The sequence below is a fragment of the Periplaneta americana genome, chromosome 4 (genome assembly GCF_040183065.1).
Source record: "Periplaneta americana isolate PAMFEO1 chromosome 4, P.americana_PAMFEO1_priV1, whole genome shotgun sequence".
NCBI classification, from domain to species: Eukaryota; Metazoa; Arthropoda; class Insecta; order Blattodea; family Blattidae; genus Periplaneta; species Periplaneta americana.
The window spans coordinates 126,830,928-126,853,083 of record NC_091120.1 but is presented as its reverse complement, the minus strand read 5'-3'; the positions used below and the strand labels follow the sequence as shown (position 1 = coordinate 126,853,083).

General features: G+C 34.6%; 1 protein-coding gene across 1 annotated transcript in view; it reads right to left on the bottom strand.

Annotated features, from left to right (window-relative positions):
* The window catches only part of DCTN4-p62 (dynactin subunit 4), a 69,649-nt gene that overhangs the window by 24,341 nt on the left and 23,152 nt on the right, over window positions 1-22,156 (bottom strand). Inside the window, exon 4 of the mRNA XM_069823942.1 lies at window positions 16,717-16,900. Coding sequence (XP_069680043.1) covers window positions 16,717-16,900 — 184 coding nt within the window. The remainder of the gene's footprint in view (window positions 1-16,716; window positions 16,901-22,156) is intronic.

Sequence of the window (22,156 nt, the reverse complement as noted above, 5' to 3'; positions counted from 1 at the left end):
TGCTTGTCTTGCATCTTGATCATAATAATAATTATAGCCATGAGCAGGCTTAAGATAAGATGTATAATTCCTAAGTTACTGCTTGTTGTTAACTTGCCAGGGATGTTAATACATTAATATTATTTTCTTTGCTTACTTTATACTTTATAAAGTAAAAAATTCATGGTGCTATAGCCCATGAAGGGCCAAGACTGACTAGCCGGCTGCTGGCCTCACGTCCGAAGCAGAGGTGGACGATCATCCAACCAGAGTGGAGGTATCGTGTGGTTAGCATGATGAACCCCCCCAGCCGTTATAGCTGGTTTGCAAAACCGGATTTTCACTACCTATCGTAGCTTCCCAAATGCATCACGATGCTGGGTGGGCACCGGTCCCATACACTGGCCGAAATTTCATGAGAAAATTTCTTCCCCCATGGGGATTCGAACTAGCGCGTATTTCGTAACGCGAGTCCTAGGCAGGATGCCTAAGACCATGACGCCACGGTGTGGGACACTTTATAAAGTATACTCGTATTAAAGCAATTATATTTTGTGAGGGGATAGAAGTTATCCCTGGCATGGTTGTTAACATGAATTTATGAGAGGGGAATAGTGCGTGCCATAAGAGGCTAGTCTGCGTTACACCCACAATGAGATGAGATGATGATGAAGGTTTGTATGGATGCCACAGGCGAACCAGAGCACCCAGAAAAAACCCATTTGTTACTTGGATCAACACAAGTTATAAATCGGGGCTCGAACCTGGTCCACAGGATTATAAGTTCAGTGCTCTAGCAATTAGACCACAATGGCGATTCACAAGCAAAGGCATAAATTCCAGGAAAAGTTAGAATTTTTTTTGTTGATAAATAAACTTTTATAATGTTCCAAATCAGATTTTCTTGCCATGATATGTAAAACTTTTTTTTTGTAATATAAAAATCTTACTAGCACTAGATGAATGCCTCCAGATGTGTACGCTATACAATAAATTACAATGGAAAAGACATATATACATAGATAATAACTTCTGGGCATACACAATTCACAAGTCTCTGGAGAACAATTGCGATAATGTATTTACAAACAAGAGGTACATGTTCATTCCAGAGTAATTTTTGATCACAGATGATTATATCATTAAAAATTTTCCAAGTACAAGATAAGCAAAACTTCACTATACAGCCTCATGGTATCATTGCTGTTAGCTGCCGTGCTCATAAAGGTGAGCGTTGTTACAACCAAGTTCATGGTAGTAATGTGCATAGTGAAAAACGAACAAGTGCAGTTGAAGACTTCTTGTGTCAATTTGTTTGCGTAGTTTGATTACATAGGTTAACATACTGTCCAACCAATTGGCTAGAAGATTTAAAGAACAAGGTGAGTAGATTAGGTCTAAGATGGTTATGGGAGGAAACTGGAGTAATGAATTTAAATGTAATTTGTAAAATCATAAAAGAGAGATGTAACGAAATTACGAAACAGGAATTATAACAAAATCTCAACGAATTGAGAACATTAAGTAACTATAAGGACATTAAAACGTCATGGGAACAAGAAGAATATGTCAGAATAAATAATAGGAAAGTGAGGATGGGCTTAGCTTGGTGAAGACTAGGAATATGGAAACTGAAAAACAGGAGGGGTACCATAGAGAAGGCTATCTCCCTCCCTTTGCAGCATGGGAGAAGAAGTGTTCCATATATTATTAGAATGTCAAGTAACAGACAATACAAGGAAAAAGTGGATAAATAACAAATTTTTGAATATGAATAGATATGTAGCATATACGAAAATATGTAATATAACTAATATGAGTTAAATAAATTGGGCAAATTTTTAATAATAGTGAAGATGAAATGGGCAGAGAAAGTTAAAAGTAATGGTGTATTAAATTGATCTTGTAGTGTGTATGTGTGTGTGTGTGTTTTTCTTTTTTGTTTATTTTTTTTTTTAGTTGTGAGACTTGGCATAGGTGATTAAAATTGTAAAGTAAGGCAGATCTAGGGTAATATAGAATTGTAACAGGTCTGTCTTACAGATATATGATAGATAAATAAATAAATAAATATCATATCATACTGTCCAACCGAGTTAGACAGATCAGTAGTGGAATTCTCGCAGGTATATCAAAGAAATTAATTACAAATTTTCAAATCATAAAAGAAATGGATAATCAAAGCAAATTAGAACTAATAAAAATTGAAGTATGGAAAAATCAACAACATTTCAAAATTTACAGTGCCTATAACCCACCAAATAATCCTCTTGATCTAACTTTGTTTGATATACAACCTAAAACTATCATAATTGGTGATTTTAACGCCCACTCCCAACTTTGGGGCTACAATAATGTAAACCAACCTGGAAAAATGATCATGCACTTCCTAAATACTACAACCGCAGAACTTGTCTACAGAAAAGAAGATCCCCCTACTTTCATACATTATTCTGGTTCTGGCACAAATCGAGACTTATTACTAGTAAGTAACATCAGATATCCATCACGAAACCAAGAAAAAAATAATTGAAGACCCTGGATCTGGCCATAGAGTCATCATTGCTTCTATCCATCTCCACCAAAATCGAAGAAAAGAAACCTACAATACCAAAACAACATGGAATTTTAAGAAAGCGGATTGGGAACTATTTAGAACAGAACTAGATGACCACCTCAAGCTCAACACACCACTAATGGAAAATACAAACTCAAGATAGATTGAACAAATATTTCTGTGAATCTATTCTTAAAATCGCAAAAAAAGCACATTCCACGAGGCAAACCAAAAAAATACACCCCATTCTGGACAGAAAACCTGAATTTATTGAAACAAGATAGAGATAAAGCAAGAACAAAGACGAACATATCAAAACACCAGAAGATACTCAAGATTGGAGGAAGAAGTCTGCCATTTTTAAAAAAAGCAATCATAACAGCAAAAAAGAAAAAATAGTTTTAATAAATTTATTGAAAATATTAATTACAGAACTGATAGTGCTAAAACATATAAATTTCTGAAGAATATTTCCAATACACAGGAAAATAGTAGCCAACCTATTATTTATAATAACAAAACGCTGACAGACAGTAGAGATATAGCAACTGCATTTAATAAACACTACTCACACTCTCACAGATTACATCCTAATATAAAAAAAAAAAATGACAAATTTATCAAAAGAGAATTACATAAAAATAATAAAAACAATATTACTAGTAATATCACAAAACCTGAAATGTTTATCAATTTTAAAACCAAGAAATCTCCTGGTCCCTACAACATTCATTCCGAATTTTTTAAACATCTGGGGGAAAAAGCCAAGTCTGTACTTTTATCCATTTTCAATTTAACATGGAACACCTCAATTCCTGCAGCTTGGAAAAAGGCAATCATTGTACCAATTCACAAAAAATGGAAACCTGCTCATGATGTTAATAGTTATCGACCAATAGCACTATTAAGCATGATAGCAAAAACTATGGAGTCAATGATCTCCAACAGATTAACTTGGTATTTAGAACCCAAAATCTTTTATCACCAAGACAAGCCGGCTTTCGACAACTACACTCTACTAATGAACAAGTCATACGCCTCGGCCAAGAAATAAAAGACAGTTTTAACAAGAAAGAAGATACCCTGGCAATATTTATGACTCTGTTTGGAGAAATAAATTATTACTAAAACTCCAGAAATTAGGTATCTCCAGCAATATGTTGTTGTTGTTTTCTAATGCCAGGCGTTTGACAATAAAGTCATTTGACCTCTTGCACTCCAGTATTTTTCAAAGATATTATCATGACTAGCCACTGAAGCACAGATTTTGAGGTGTTCCGAATATTTCTTGGTTTGAGTTGCACAATGGGCAGTTAGGGGACTGATATATTCCAATTCTATGCAGGTGTTTGGCCAAACAATCATGGCCTGTTGCCAATCTAAATGCAGCTACAGACGATTTTCGTGGCAATATGTTCAGATGGATATCAGAATTTCTTAGTCAAAGATTCATTGCCACTAAATTCAATAACTCACTTTCTAGTTACAAACATACCAAAGTCTACCTCAGGGAGCTGTCCTTAGCACAACTTTATTCAATATTTATATAAATTACTCACCCTCCCTATTAAAGGAATCAAACATGAAAACAGCACTATTTGCAGATGATACAGTTTTGTGGACTTCCGGATCTTATAGACATAGAGACAAAATTCAAAATTCTGCTCTTAAAGCTCTAGATCAACTACATGAATGGAATACATCAAATTTGATGACACTCAATTTAAGCAAACGTAACTACCAAATATTTTCACTTGGTAAAAAAGAAAGAGAATTCAATATCCAATACAATGGCCAACACCTTCCTATGACTTATGAATCCAAATATCTTGGAGTTATTTCCGATAGTAAGTTAACATGGAGTAACCATTTGAAATACATTTCTGCAAAAGCTCGTAAAAGATTCTCCCTTCTAAAAAGACTAGCAGGAAAGAAATGGGGATGCTATAGAAATACTTTGAACACTACATACAAAATATTTATACAGCCAGTGCTGACACACTGCGGAGAAATTTTAATTACTTCACCTTTCATAAACGAAATAGAATATATTCAAAACCAAGCTCTCAGGCTCATTACTGGTGGAATCAAAACAACTCCAATAGATTCTATGAGATTCCTCACTAATATTAACAGCATCAAAATGACAATAGAAGAAAAAGCACTGATTCAATATGAAAAACTTATCAGATTACCAGGAAACAATTGGCATTCATGCAGTACTCTCTGTAGATTAAAAACTCAAAAAAGTTTCATATCCATGGTTCAAGAATTAAAACAGAAAATCAATATCCCGAATTTAAAAGAAAACTTACAAATTAAACCAAACTCTTTAACTCTATTAAATATAGAGTATAATCTAAATTTAACAGAAGAAATACTGAAATCAGAAGTAAACACTGAAATAATGAAACAATTGTCTTTAGAGACAATTAATATTAGGTACCCTCCACAAAACTGGCTTCATACCAACGTATCCTTGATCTCCAGAGAACAAGGTGCCGGTGCAGGTGTTACATGCTGTCTCTTCTCACTTTATAGATCTCTTGGATATGGAACAACAACTTTTGATAACTCATAAATTTGTATCATGCAGTAGTCTTTGACCAGAACAATAATGATGATGATGATGATGATGATGATCATAATAATAATAATAATAATAATAATAATAATAATAATAATAATAGGCATATGAATGAATGTGAATATGGTACATAGCATAGACAAATAAATGTACATAGTGTTTAAGCGATAAGTTCTCTTCATTAATACTTTATGATCATTGATTTTTTATACTTGAAACTTAAATTCTTTAAGACAGTGTGCAGAGAAGAAACACTACCATGGAAAAGATCCACATCTCCATGCGCAATTTGCAGCTTTTTTAACATAGAATACTCCTTCCATTGGTAATACAAATATACATACATATCACTGGATTGCATCCTTCTGAAAGGCATCTAAATTTATCACCCACTTTTCCACTTTCCTTTTCTTTCCTCGTGTTTCAAGTCGGGAAGTCTATCCTCTTGTTTGTTCAATTTAAATTTATTCTTTCCATTTTGAGAGCCTTTGCAGTACTATTCACCATCTGTTGTACAGGAATAAGAGGCCTGCCACTGTACCTTCTTTTTCGAAATATTCCCGCACATTACAAACCATTTCTCTCGCCTGACTTGTAAGAGGAGCACCTTTTCCGTTACTTCTAGACCTCTCGCTGTTCTTGTAGCACTCCTTTCTCCTTCTGAGCCCATGGTTCGTTTTATGCCGCTAACTGCAGGAGTGATGCCTTGCGACATTGTATAAATGAACACACGAACACTATAAATCGCGTTACAAATATACGCACAACTGAATTAAATTTAAAATTAAACTCAAACTAATTCTACCTTCATCAACAACAAAATATCTACGAAAACAATAGCCACGACAGAACATCAATACTTGCTGCAACATAGTAACGAAAATTCAACATTTCTGAACAAAGTAATTGGCTACCACGTGCTCGCTGTGAAACAGTCGGCAACATCGGCCTGTTGTCATGGTCTCTGATTGGCTAGTTTGAGCGGTTGCCATGGTGACACTTCGAAGCTGCTGAATTGTCAATACCTTTCTAGTTTTGTATAGACTGTAATCCAAAATATTAAAAGATTGATGTGTAATAGTATAGTACGCTCATGGACCAAAACTTTGCATTCTAGGAAAAAATATCTGGTGTAATTTTTGTCTGTATGCAATAACAAATATATTATATATTATAAATGTCACTAAAATTAGATTCAAGTACGAATATGTGCCTTAAAGATAAAACTGCATTATTCTCTTTACAAATCAATCAATACATCATATCTAGGCTTAATTAAGTTATCACATTTTCAAACCATCTTCTTATATTTACATCCCATTTCGACATTACGACCTTTGTCTTCAACATACTAACTTCACTGACGTGGTAATATTGCTGAAAATAGCTCTTACTCTCTCAGCTCAGCTTACTGCCAAGTTATGTGACGGATACAGTAAATGGCCAGTAAGTTTCATCTGGAGCCTTTCATTCAATAACAGCATTCTTTTGTATGTCATAAATCTACAAGTGCCTTCCAGCTTTACTTTCCCGATAATACATGCCCGTTTGTTATGCTATTCCACATTATATGCTCTTTTCACCCAGTCCCTTGACATCCCTATATAAAACCATGTAAAATCCACCGCTTAATAAGCTCGTCATCCCATTTAATACACTCTTTCATCTGCTGAAAATTCTAAAATATCGTACTTTAAAGGATGAGAAAATTTTTCCTGGACTTCTACATTTACCGCTAGTGCCCACATATTCAAGGATTTGTAGGAATCTTTGTTTGGTGAATGCAATAGAATGGAATGCGACCCTTGAGTACCTGCAGACCCTGTCCTTCTTGCTAGCAGTTTTAAATTGCCTTGTCAGTGAAGACTTGACAAAGAGGAAGTGGAAGCGGTAGACATTCCAAATTCTTCTCACAATGAAGCCCTTGCCGCAGTATCTTGTGATTCATACATTCATTAATGTTTCTAATAGTCAAATTACTGATGTCACTTCCGATTTAAATCATGTTGAAAATGCAATTTATTCATAGTACTGGATCAAATGCAAGACAGAAAACAATTTTTTACCTTTTTAATAAAGGGACACTTTAATTCATATGACAGTGCATTTGTTCTGACATTTTCTGAAAGGAAAGAAAATAAAATAACCTTTGGCTCTACTGCAGTATTTGTCCCCCTATGCTGTAACATCTGAAGGAGTGCCAACATATTTCTAGCGCTTTTTGCGCTACCAACCTTAACTCATCTGCCTCCACTGTAACGAAAATTGTTACTTATGCCAATCTTCCTCTCGATAAAAACCTAATGCAGGGCGAGCAGAGAGTACAAGACGCGCAAAGAGTGTAAAATACTGCTGTATTATTACAAAGATTGTATTTGTAGTATCAACGGTTCATCTATGGAACCGCCAACATAGGAACCAATTAAGGCCGAATTCGAGCCCCGAAAATATATAATTCATCATTATAGGTATTAAAGATTACAGGAAAAGCCCAAAAACATGTACACTCAATGCTCTACTTCCGCGAAATTACAGTCTGTAATTTGGATTCAGTGACGGTATTATATCCTGGGTTTGAGCTTCGAAAATTTATAGTTCTTTATTAGAGACATAAAAAATTGCAGGAAAAATCTAAAAACTTGTATAGACAATGCACATCTTCCGCCAAATTACAGTCTCTTGTTCGGACAAAGTGAGGCAATATTTCCTGAGTTCGAATACCGAAAGTGTGGGCTATAATTGTTTATTAGAGGCATAAAAATTTCCAGGAAAAATCTAAAAACTTGTATACACACTGCTCGACCTCCGCCAAATTACAGTCTGTAGTTTGGACCCAGTGATGGCATTATTTCCTGGGTTTGAGCCCCGAAAACTTATAATTTTTTATTAAAGGAATAAAACATTTCAGGAAAAACTAAAAACTTGTACTATACACAATGCAAATCTTCCGCCACATTACAGTCTGTAGTTTTAAAACCCAATGACGGAATTACTTCCTGAGTTAGAGTCCTGAAAATGTATAATTGCTTATTGTAGGAATAAAGAATTGCAGGAAAAATCTAAACTTGTATACATAATGAATCCCCTCCGTTTGATATCGGACTGTAGTTTGAACCTAGTGAGCGTGTTATCTCCTTAATTCGAGCCTCTTAAAATTACAATTCATTAATGTGGGTATGAAGGATTTGCTGGAAAATCTAAATCTAAAGAAAACCTTACATATTGAACCCCTTCCGTTAAATTTCAGTCGTCACTGTCTTCTCAGTCATTGTTTTATTCTCACTCTTCTCTTTCCTTCATGAACTGAACTTTGAGACGAGACAGAATGGACAGAGGGAAGGCAGAGGTCAGAGAAGGCACAAAAATGACAGAGTGAACTGAGTGTACAGAGAGTGGACTGAGAGTACAGAAAGTGGACTGTGAGTAGGCCTACAGAGAGTGGAATGAAAGGACAGGCAGTGGACTGAGAGAACAGAGAGTGTACTGAGAGCTTAGAGTGTGGACTCACGAGGACAGAGAGTGGACTGAGAGGACAGAGAAGGCAGAGAGTGAACTGATAGGACATAGAGTGAACAGAGAGTGACCTGAGAGAACAGGGAAGGGACAGAGAGTAGACTGAGGTGACAGAGAGTGGACTGAGAGAACAGAGTGGGGTGAAAAATTGAGAGTGGATTGAGTGTACAGAGAGTGAACTGAGAGTGGACAGAGGATAGAGAGAAGACTGAGAGTGAACTGGGGAAACTGCGAGTCAGAATTCTTTCTTCTGAGTCCTCTCTGTGCTCACTCACTGTAATTTCAGTATCGGTACTCTCTCTTTGATATCGGTCCACTCTGTTTCCTTTCCCTTTTCTACTTTCTCAGTCCTCTCTCTCTCTCTCTCTCTCCTCTCGGTCCAATCTGCGTCTTCTCAGTTCACTCTTTTTCTCCTCAGCCCACTCCATCCTCTCAGTTTTCTTTGTATCATTTTCCGTCCTTTCAATCCACACAATGTACTCTCAATTCACTCTCTGTAATCTCTGCCCCTTCTCTGTCCTCTCAGTCCACTCTCTCTTCTCTCAATATACTCAACATTCTCTGTGTCCACTCTCTTTTCTCTCAGTTCACTCTCTGTTCTCTTAGCTCATTCCCACTCCTCTTGTTCATTCCCTATCCTCTCAGTCCACTCCCTATCCTCTCAGGCTACACACTGTTGTCTGAGTCCTCTCCCTGTCGTCTCCGTCCACTCTGTCCCTTCATTCCATTCTCTGCCCCTCAGTCTACTCTCTGTACTCTCAATTCACTCTCTGTAATCTCTGTCCACTTTCTGTCCTCTCAGTCCACTTCCTTTCCTCTCAGTCTACTCTCTGTCCCCTCCGTCTACTCTCTGTCCTCTCAGTCCACTCTCTGGTCTCTCAGTCTACTCACTATCCTCGCTCTCCACCTTCTTGCCACTCAGTTGAGTCTCTGTTCCCTCTGTTCTCTTAGCTTACTCCCTATCTCACAGTGCTCTATCCTCCCAGGCTCCTCTCTGTCCTCTCAGTCCACTGTCATTCCTCTCAGTCCACTATCTTCTCTCAGTTCACTCTCTGTACTCTCAGATCATTCTCTGTCCTCTCAGTCCACTCTCTGTACTCTAATTCCAGTCTCTGTTCTCTCAGTCCTTGCAAAAGTTTCAACAGCTATACGACATTTGTCACAGCGTTATATCAACATGCCAACAACATCTAAAGGAACGGCAAGGGTTAAGCACGGATTTTATACGATTTGGCGTTTTCCTAACTATATAAGTACAATTGACTGAACACATGTGAAAATACAATCACCAGGTGGAGGAGATGCAGAAATCTTCAGAAATCGCAAGGAATTTTTTTCAATTAATGTGCAAACTGTGTCTGATTCTTCCTTGTTGATTCGAGACATTGTGGCTAGGTGGCCAGGCTCATCTCATGACTCACATATTTTTAATTCTTCAAGAATTAAAGAGGCGATTTGAAGATGGAGAATTTGGTGCAGCCATTCTAGTTGGAGATAGTGGATATGCTCTACAAAATTATCTCATTACACCACTGACAATTACACACACGCCAGAGGAACAACTTAAAGACTAGAAGTCCAGTAGAGAGGAGCTATGGGGTATAGAAAAGAAGATTTCCTGTTTTAGCTACTGGAATCAGACTAAAATTGGACAGAATTCAAAGTGTAATTGTGGCAACAGCTATTTTACACAATATAGCTTGCAATGAGAATGAAAATATACCTCCTGTTACTGATGACCAGTTGGATGCCATTAACGCTGTGCATAACTTCCCTCAAGCAGCTAACAATCACCCAAATGTAGCAGAAAATAATGTCAGGCGAAACCACCTTATCCATCAGTACTTCCATGATTTGTTGGTGAACCAGTGAAGGAAGAGATTAAATTAACATAAAATGAGTTTCATTCACTGCAGTACATGTAACATTGTTTATTATTCATGTTAAACTTGGATATTTTCAAAAGTACATATTATAACTTTACTTCACTGATAATTAAGCAGTACCAGTAACTTACACCATAATTATTAAGCCTAAAATTGTTATTTTTTTTAAACCTGACTTATTATCTTGTGTGGTGTAGCTTTAGATGCAACACAACCTCCATAATATAGAATCTAATGATGACCTGACTTAACTGTAACTGTGTTATATAAAATATTACTAAGTTACTGATACACAAACATTTTAACACATTATAGTGTAGTCACAATTTATGTAAAAATTCCACTTTATTTTAATTACGCAGTGATGTTACAAGTTGAAATATATATGCATTTGTATCAAAATTATATCAATGTCGGATTTCAATGACAGAACGTAACTAATTACTTGAAATATGCAGTGTGTTTATTTTCTAACATATAAGAAATTAGCTGGAGGGAATATACTGTATATTTCATATTATGTTCATGTCTATTAAAATAATTAGAAATGAAACTAACAATTGATTTATGAACATTTTGATGTCATGTTATAATTAGGCCTAGGCCTACTGTTTTTTTTCTTATGTATTATTACTATATTATAAATAAGCCATATATAAATTATGTGATACCGGGTAGGTGATAACATGCAATAAATTTGGTTTTGAATTGCAATTAAGTTAAATTACCTACTGATTAACTTGTTATTCAACTACTTAAGAAGCTACATAAATTTAAATATCTTCTGTTTTAAGTAGCATGATAACCTGATGTAATATGTTGATTATGGTATTATTAATACAGTGAATAATATAAACCGAATGACTTTATGAAAATATCAAAATGACATCATAACATATTAGGACCACTAAAAACTACTACAAAACTGAAGTTATCAATACTGCCTTTAAATATATAAGTTACCGGTACCTAAAGTGATTTAATACTTTAGATTACATTTTTTAATTTTAATAAAAAAGAACATATAGACTTGAACAAAATAAACACCATAACTACATCAAAATCTTGTGATTTCAGTTAGCTGTTTGTTTTAAGGTCCAATTCCCTATTTCTAACATCAAGTTCAAGAATTCTTCTTTTCATCTCAAGATCAAACTCCTTATTTTTTATATAAAGTTCTGTGAGTTTCATCTTCACTGTATGTTCTACTTTCATAATATTGTATATGTTACCGGTACTTTAAATTCATGCTCCATCCTTTGGAATTAAATTTGATCCTCTATTGCTTGTTTTTGTAACTGCAGAACTTGTTTTTCTTGCCATAATGCCATAAGTTTATTTCCTGCCAATGAACTGTCTTGTGATGGTCTTTTCTTCTTTACTAGGAGTGGAGTGGAAGTAGGTTTCCTTAGGTCCCTAATACTGAATTGACTGCTACATGGAATGGCTTCTACTTCATTAATTTGTATATTATCCTAAAATACTATTATATTGGTATATCTTCAGTTACCTGATCAGTGGGATTTTAATCGTCACCTGTGACAAATGCTTGGGATTCAGAAGCTACAGACTTGTATAGATTCACAGATGAAAAGGGAATTACATTGGAATTTTGAATTGATTGGATTTGAGGAGGAAATTGTGCTTTTCCAATGTTTGCAGATGGGTGCTCCACAGATGCGAGTAGTGATGACTGGCCAGTACAATCTGAGTCACATACAGATGGTGGCCCCTCAAGTTGTATTGTGCCAATAATCTCTTTTATTTTAATATAAGTTATTATTAAGTTCGGTTGACTTGGGTCTCCACCTGCACCTATGTGTATTTTTTATCTTCGGAAAATCTACTTTTACAGGTCTTTTTGAGGTTTTCATACTTCCCCTTTAATATCTTCCACTCTCTTACCGTACTACAGTTCCACTAATTTCATTGAAACTTTCTGCTAGCTCTTGCCAAGCTTTTTCTGTCTTTTAAAGATGTACTATCGGTTTTCTTACATTCTAATATATCTTTCTTTGTACTAGCTAAAGAGAGCAGTAAATCAATTTCTACTGGACTGAAATTCTTACTTTTTTTCCCCTGAATTCTACATTTCTGAACAAAGGACCTTACAGTGTACATTAATCAGCTTATGATAATCTGATCAAAATTCATAATGGACGATAAACCAATCATACAGTGCAACCAACCGTTTACTGAAATAAAAATAATACAAGAGGATGACACCTATTATGAATATTTAGGCCCTGGGTTTAGGTCACTGGAAAACTGGACAGAGCAAATGTTGGCACCCTAACCTCTTTCTTTAACTTCATCCATTCTATTACCAAACAAAAATGTGAAACAATAATTGTGCCAATTCACCAAACAAAGGGAAAATTTTAGAACATGGATTGCACCTACCAAATTATGTCTTAAAATACTAAAAAGAGCAGATTTGTCTGCGTTTGTCGAATGCGCATCATTATATTTACGAAAAGGCACTTTTCAGTGCCAATAATTTATTTTGTGTGCACAAGGTTGGAATTTTGAAGTAACAGGGAAAGGGTGCAATCCATATTCTGGATACCTTAAAATACTTTCTCTTGCTCCCTTGCGCTGGGTATTTGCCCATTCTAACCAATTATAAACTAGGGCCTGTGAATATTACATAAATAGATTAGATCACATACTACAATGTTAAAAATAAAAGCAATTTCCCTTAGAATTATCAAGATCCTGGGTACATCAGGTAGGCCTAATTTAGTGGGTTATCCAACACGTTAAAAAGCTGGAAGTTGTCTTCTTGAAATTAATTAAAATCGTGATTTTCGGAGGGAAAGGAATAAACTAAAGGAAATTAATTTTTATATTAAAATGGATCCACATATGCCATCAGATAATACACATTAACAGAAGACACAAGTTATTGTACGATCTTGCCTATCAGAGAAAAGTGGAATCGAGAATGCTTTCCAATAAATTCAAGAAAACTACTGATTAAATGATAGACAACACTTCACATGGATATAAATTATTTATTTGTGGTGCCTATTTGTGAAACTAGTAGATCCATTCCTTCTTTATTTGCGTTGATTTGATTATAGCATTAATTCTTTGTAAACAGCTGACATCCTGATCTGTGGCTGACATGTTGACGCGCCATCAGTAATCAAGTTATTGTTCAGTGTAGCCAACACATGAGAAGCCATGAGCATCTAGTGCCAACATTAGTTTAAACGGGTGGGCTGCCATATATTTATGGAGAAAATGGAAGCATGTTTAAACTGAATAGTAAAGTTGAACGGGTTTAATTTATCCCAAGTTTAACTAACTTTGGAGAAAACGGCCCTAAACGATGCAATATAACTGCCGCCATTTGTTATGTTGAGTCTCAGCTATTGTGAAATATACATGCTAAAACGGTTTATGTACATGTTACGTTAGTGCACTAGCTTTATCTATGGTGTGGTAGCACCTTTACTTGTCTGTGTCCTGCGCATGCGCAGTGTCCCATCATTGGACTTTGAAATATTTCTTGCGGGACACTAAGTGCAGTTTCTCGTAACCTTCTATCCTGCATAATTACTGTATTTAATCCTTAAATTTCTTCAACGAATGTTTATGATGAGTCTTACCTTTGTGTTAAAATTAAAAAAATCCAAAAATGACCCACTTTCACTAATAAGCAGTCCCGTTTAATACGCTATATTTGTGCGGTCCCTTGAAGAGCATCTTAACAAAGTTTCACTGTATAATGATTTATTTAACATAAATTTTATAATATATTTGAAGACTTCAAGTAAATAAGAATCTAAGTCCATGTTTGTGAAAATTGTGTTTTTACTGAAACAACAATTATTTATAACATAAATAAGACTCAAAGTCCAGACTTGTTCCTTCATTTATTGGGTGGGATGTGTATGTGCCAACAGCTTCAATGTATATTATGGACTCATTTTCTTACAAAGTTTCAAAATAGCACTTAGATCCTTATTTACTTCAAGTTTTCATTTATTTGAAAACAAAAAAATAAATGGTAAAATATAAAATATATCAGACTACAGCCTTTTATGCCAGTAGATGTACACTTGGTCAAAATGAAACTGGCCGGCTTCTTGAGCAGTGAAAATTTTCTAAGTTCCTTCGAGTGAACATGCAGTTCACTACCATAAAGCTCCATGTGTCACTTTCGTTAACTACATAATACAAGGCGCCAGTGCTGTCATGGTAATTTTTCTCTTGGGCATATGCCCCCTTGACATATATTTTACTCTCCTCTCGCTGTCTCTCCAACTGTCATCTAATGATTTCTTTACTATTAAAGAAGAATTAAAGAAATTGTTTTGCTTTACATTAATTAATTGTACAACAACTTTGATTTAAAGAATACTTCATACAGTCCCACCATAGATGCACATTTGTCTCGATGAAGCTTGGCATGTGTATTTGCAGCACTTACTGTTTTCCAACCATTACTTTATATAATTCTGGATTCCAGTGCTGCAGAGATGCACAATTTTTGTTTAAGATCATCAAACAAAATACATTAGGAACAGCAAGAGATGATCTACAGATCTCTGCATACAACACTTAGGCACCCATATGCTGCATGGTTCTGTACAGACAAAATTTTCTTTTTCCCATATGATGTATGGTCTCCATGATAGCACTGCAAGGTGCTGATTTGAGCTACCTCCACAGCATACTTCACGTGGAGCAATGGTTAAGCCACTTAACTTCTATGCAGGCACCTCGAGTTCGAATCTCCGTAGTGAATTTTTTGTTTTATCCTTTCTCTTATTTTTTACAACTCCTTTCAGTGTAATATAGTCAAATAATTTTGCTTATGTTACTTCATGTTACTTACAGATAATTACAAAATTGGTGAAAATTTGTGGTTATAATCCCAGAAAATCAGGATATATTTTGTTATCAGAATTATGGTTTTTCTTCTTGTTTACAATTACTATGTTTAGGCCCTGATGATCACGGATTTAGATTAGTATAAATCATATTCCCTGTAGCACAACTTGCAAATTAATTATTGCCAATTATTTAACTGTCAACATTTTTACTGACTGTTCCTTAAGCAAAAGAGTGTAAAGCAGCAGGGATTAATAAAATAATTGACACAGTATTTTAATATGAAAGACCCTAATTGTCGTTTTTAGTGTTACTTCCATCTAGCATCAAAAGTTTCTATTAACACGAAAAAAATAATAAAGCGAAAAGTATTCTAAGATTAAAAAAAAAAGACGAAACCCTGTTATATTTTCACAGATGCATTTAAAGGGGGGGGGGGAAGTTTATTAGCTCCACGAAGATCTGAACTTGCACCTCATGAACACTTAGCTAATGCTCTACCACTACGCTAAGAGTACTACTGCAGTAAAAATGGCATTGTAATGAGCAATAGTCATACTCCACTTGTGAACCTATTATATATAGTGTTTGTGTTACAATATTCACTGTTTAAACACTGTGAACGATCTGTCTGTTTTAAATCTCGTACATGAATTATTTTTTCGGAAGATTTTAGTGATTAATAGTTGTGTTCCCCATTATAACTTCTACAAGAATATATGCAATTTTTGAACAAAGTCTGGCTGTTCCGAGCGCTCACGGAAATACCTGATATGAACTTAGTCTCTCAGATGCCGGCCAGTTTCATTTTGACCTAGTGTACTATGGTAGACAATCAATCAAGAGACACCACAACTATTGCAGCTGTAGACATCAGATTTTACTCTTCAGTTGAATGGACAACAATGATAGATGGTTAGGCCTACTAAATGCTCGAATATCACAAAAATCACAAAGAATTCGGTTAGTTTCAGTCTATGAAGTAAACCTCAAACTGGAAAAAGAGGAAGATGAATGCCTAGGTAATTTGAATAGAGACACAAAGTTTCCTTCGAATTCTTTTGATTAGTAACGCATGTACTAAGATTATATCAAGTTAGAAATAGTAGTGCATTAACAAAAGAGGTTGAAAACTGATCCATAACATCTGGTGAAAAAAATATTAATTCTTCATCATCATCATCATCATCATCATCATCATCATCATCATCATCATCATCATCATCATCATCATCATCATCATCATCATCATTACTGCCACTGCCTCAGCCACCATCACCACTACTATCATTACCAACAACAAGGCCTAAACTATGCAGATAGCAGCATTAAATTAAAGTAATACTTACTAGGCTGCCAGTTGAATCTTGAACTTTATTGAACCTGGGTTGTATTCTGGTTTGCTAACATTGTGTTCGCAGCTGCGACATCGCTGTGATCTCTTGATCATGAGATGTTTATGTGCAGGAAACAGCTCAGTCACAAGTTGTTTTTGGAATTCAGGCTGTGCTAAGCGTTGGTTAAGTGTCGTCACTGTAACAATTCAAACCATGAAATTACACAAGATAAACCAGTAATACTCATAAACTGAATAGAAATGGAACTTATTTTAATCAGTCTTTGAAGCTTACTCTTAATCCCTTTAGACAGTACACTATTTCTTAGATTTTTTATATCAAATACGAGATATCATCTAAGAATTAATTATATCCGTAGATCATATGTCACACAGTTTATTATTACTTTTGTTTATTTATGTATTTCATCCATCTTTGTTCACGTCATGGTGGATTAGATGTGTTCCAGTTCTTAATCCGCCATCACTCACTATATAAATATTACAAAAAATAATACATATTGGACTTATAAGTATCCTCAATTCACCATAATAATAATAATAATAATAATAATAATAATAATAATAATAATAATAACAACAATAACAATAAAAAACAAAAAGCTAATAATAAGTATAGCTCTTGTATTTAAAACTCTTACTTTAACTTTTTCATTTCTATACTCAATCTCTTAAAAATTATTCTGTTAACTTCACTGACTACTTTTCGTAGTTTCCTATTGTGTCCGACTATTCAACATTTATAATTCCATACCTGTTAGAGTTTTGACTTTCTCTTCCCATCTAATTTTAACTCTAAAAAGAAATTTTCCTAATTTATGCAGATTGCTGGCGTTATGGGGACCATTCATTTTTTTATAAGCTACTATAGCATTTATTTGTAGAAGTTTTTTATCCACCCAACCGTTTCTCAAATCATTCGTTGCCTGACATTTAACGCAATATGCATTGCGTCTTCCGCTAGTCCACATAAAGAACATTTATCCTTCTCTACGTTCCCTCTCTTATTCTTGAGCCTTCAGATACCTAATCTCCACCATGCCATTTCTGTTCTATCTTCCCTTGAATTTAGTCTAATATATTCTTCCTGTTCTCAAAACTGTTTAACCTCCCTATAGTATTTTAGTAATCCTAGGTCTTTAATATTACTAAAAATATTTTGCCTCGAAATTTCGTTTGCCCTCTCTTTCACTATTCTTCCAATAGTTTCCATGTATACAGACCCTAGTTCATTCCATAGCCAATTTAGACCTAATCTGTTTATTTCTCTTTCTAGCTCTTTCAGCCAATTCGATTTCCAATTACCAGCTTCCATACAAAAGATAAGTTACATGTTTTTATAATTGCTGAATCATTCCTAAACAGAATATTACCTAAATATTTTATTTTTCTTTCTAGAATAATTCCCAGACTCGAATCGGTTCCCACCTCTAGTAAGGCTGCCAGGTTAGAAGCATTCTCCGGTATTCCTAGAAATTATATTCACACATTTTGGCTCTTACTTTATCGATGTTTCTGCTGGATAGCCTACTACCCCAGATCTCAATATTATACAATATTTTTTATTCTACTAGTGCATTATAGTTGTTGAGAAAATTCTTCACCCCAATATTCGGTCATTTATTTAAGCATCTACCTACTGCTTGGAGTGCATTTTTTTCCTTTATTCAGTGTCAATTAATTTTGCAACTTCCAATTTCCCCTACTGTCTATTATCACTCCTAGGTACTTAAATCTGGAAACACAATCAATTGGAATTTTATTCACGTACCATTTCTCTTTCTTGCTATGCATGTTGCCCTTTTTTGCAGGTTAGGACTTTTGATTTCTTTTCGTTTATTTTCAGATCCCAAGTTTTACAGAAGCTATTAATTTCGTTAATCGCCTTTTGAAGCCCATTGACCGAGAATGCTCCAATAACGCAGTCATCTGCAAAAAGTAGCCCCGAAATAGGTATGTTATCTAACACTGGGTAATGAGAATTCACATTTGCTACATTATCTAAAATATCATTAATAAATATGTTAAATAAATAAGGTCTCAGGTTACATTCTTGTCTCACTCCTCTCGTTTGCTCTATCAATTTGGACAGATTTCCATCAGCTAGCCTAATCCTAAATCCCACATCTCTATACACTGATTTTATATTTTCTAAAAATAAGGAACTGATACCAATTTTTTCCATTTTGTACCACAATTTCTCTCTGTTATTGATCAAAAGCCTTTTCTAAATCAAGAAAGCACCAGTACATACAACCTCTCTTAGAATTTAGATATTTATCAATTACAGTTTTAATGATTAAAATGTTATCATTTGTTCTTCTTTTTTCTCTGAATCTGCTCTGAAAGTCCGAGATGATATCATACCTCTCCATCCATGATCTTAACCTTCTTGTTAGCAGACCTGTATAAATTTTTCCTAAGCATGATAAGAGTGATATGCCCCTATAGTTATTCGTAACTTTCTCATCCCCTTTCCCTTTGTAAATTGACACAAGTATTGCTGAAGTCCACGAATCCGGGATCCTGAACCTTTTTCTCATTCTGTTAAACATTTTCACTAATATTTTTAACCAACTCTCCTTCCTATTAAATTCTTTCCAGCACTGACTGGGAATACCATCTACTCCAGCAGATTTCTTGTTTTTTAATTTAAATATAAAGTCTCTAAGTTCCTCTAATTTAAAATCCTCATCGAGTATTTCATTATATCTTTCATTTATGCCTGCACCACAGTTATATGTACTCTCAGCACACATACATTTTCTCATTAATTTATTAAAATGTCTCAGCCAATAATCTTCCCCAATTTCATTTGTCTTTCTCTCTCACTTTGCCACCTGTTTAATTTCCTTCTATGCTGCTGATATGTTATTATTGCTAATCAATACATTTAGCTTGTTAAGCTCATTATTTGCGAAAGTTTTCTTTTTTACTAAGAGTAGATCTTTATATTCTTTTTTCAAATTTAGAAAAGCTTTTTTATCCTCTCTACTGTTACTCCCTCTCCACTTCCTATACACCTTCTTGTATCGCTTTTTGCTTTCTATACATTCCAAATCGTACCAACTCCCCTTTTCAATCTTCCTTTGCTCATTTGAGCTGTGCATCATACGTCTACTAGCTCTTTCGATACTGTGGTAGAGTAGTTTGACTGCTTTATCAAAGTTATATCAATTGCTTCCTGTATTCCCATTTGTAGTAATACGCTCATTTTGTCCTCTAGTAAGTTATTAAAGTTAACTTTTTCCTCTTCTCTCTACACGATTCTCTTATTCCCTTTCATTCCCCGTCCATATTTGATCTCTTTACTCTCTTCTCTTGAGTGTCTAATAGGTGCTTCTACTTTTAGTTTGATTCTTAAAGCCATATGATTGCTTAACAATCGGTCTTCGATTTTGAAGTTATTTACCTTATATCTCAGATCTCCTGCTATTAACATATAATCAATCACACTCTGACCATTCGAACAGATGAACGTGAAATTCCCTTCATAGTCCTCCCCATATTTCCAGTTTAACAAGTCAAAATTCTCTTCTTCACAAAATCTTATCAGTTTCTTTCCTTCTTCATTAATTACTTTATCTTTACTATTCCTAATTTTCTCATTATCCTCATCCCAAAGACTTATGCTTTCAATATCCTCCTCCGTTGTCCTTGCATTGAAATCACCCATTAATAATATTTCCTCCACTTCGTAGTCTTCTCTTAATTTATTCACGTCTGATTTTAACATATTCCAAAAATTTTTGTTGACATGTTCAGAATTCCTTGGGTGCACATATGTGCATCCAATTATGAATTCCACTTTCCTTTTAAAATCTAATACTCCAATCCATATTATTTCGTCTAGTTTAGAATTAATTTCAATTATCCTGCTTTCTAATTATAACAGCAATTCCCCCTGGATTTCTTCCCCCCTTTCCCTGTTTTTGCATAGTTTTACTAAGACATATAAAGTCTTGTAATTCTAACTTCTCATTATTCTTTAACCATGTTTCCGCTAAGCCTAGTATATCATGATCACTTAACAATGTTATCAGATCTTTATTTTTTATTTTGTTCAGGACCCCTTCAATGTTAATAAATCCGCAATTTATTATCTCATTGCCCAGTCTTTTGTTTATTTATTTGGACCATAGAGCCCCATTCCGTGCATATATTTTAAGGGAAGAATACTCCACTTTAACAACCATATTGTTCTATTTCAAGGCAAGACTTAATGATGTCGATCCATAGTACAATAGTTGGGGAAAAAAAGAAGCGAGCCAAAAAAAAAAAATACAAATATATAGAGCAGTATATTAACAAATCTTGCTCTATGGAAGTGAAAGTTGGACAGTTTTGGGGAAACATGCCATCAGAGTTGTTGCTACCTAAATGAAATATCTAAGAAGAGTGGCCGGACATACCAGGAAAAATCAGATTAGAAATAGGATCATAAAAGAAAATCTGGAACAGGAATATATAGTAAAGAACATGCAAAAGAAATCAGATCAGATAGTATGGACATCTTATTAGGATGTAAGAGGAGAGAATTCCAAGAAGGATGCATATACAAGGGTAGGCCAGAAAGAGGAATATGTGTTGGAAATCTTAGAATGGAATGGGGACAATACAAAGAGAGGGTAACTGTCAGTCATGGAAAGTCATTGAGAGAGTTGAGAAATTTGACAATGGATAAGGATCGATATAGAAAGTTGGCCAAGGACATCCAATGCCCAAAGGCATGAGGGGTTTTAGAAGAAGACTTAGTGATGTCCTTAAGAAGTCTTTGAGGTATCTTCTTACAATGTATCAGATGCACACAAATATAGAGTATGTAAAAGGTAGTAAAAAAAAAGAATTTAATATTAATTCACTTTTAAAAAACTATCATCAATTCAAAAATAAAGGTTTTAAGACACAATGCAAATTACAGAAAGACGGATTACAAATATAGGCAATAAAAGATTAAAAATGTTTCCTCAAATGAAAGGTTTAAGAAATAAGAGGCGAAAATGTAACACTTCAACAAATTTGGAGGGGGAGAGAAGTGAGGGGAAGGATATTTAGCCACAAGCCTCTAATGTACCTGGAATAAGGAATAAAATTATGTATCCACTGAATTGATATTCTGCTTACCATTCTTCTATTCAGTGGAATGTAAACAAAAGTAATTTTAGATATGTGTCATCATTCGTCTGTATGTGATGAAAATAGTTTTATTTATATTTCTGTATCTTCTAAATTTCAGATTTTCAATTGTGTTCTTGTGTTCTCATTAATTTATATTTTTGTTGTCAAAAGAAATGAATGTCCATAATTCATTAACATAACATGAGAATTTATAAAGTAATGAAATACAGATCAGAACCATGTACGACTGTAGAAAGGACGTGGTGCGAGATTTTCGTTTTTTTTTTTTTTTTACCATGTCATGGAAGCATAGC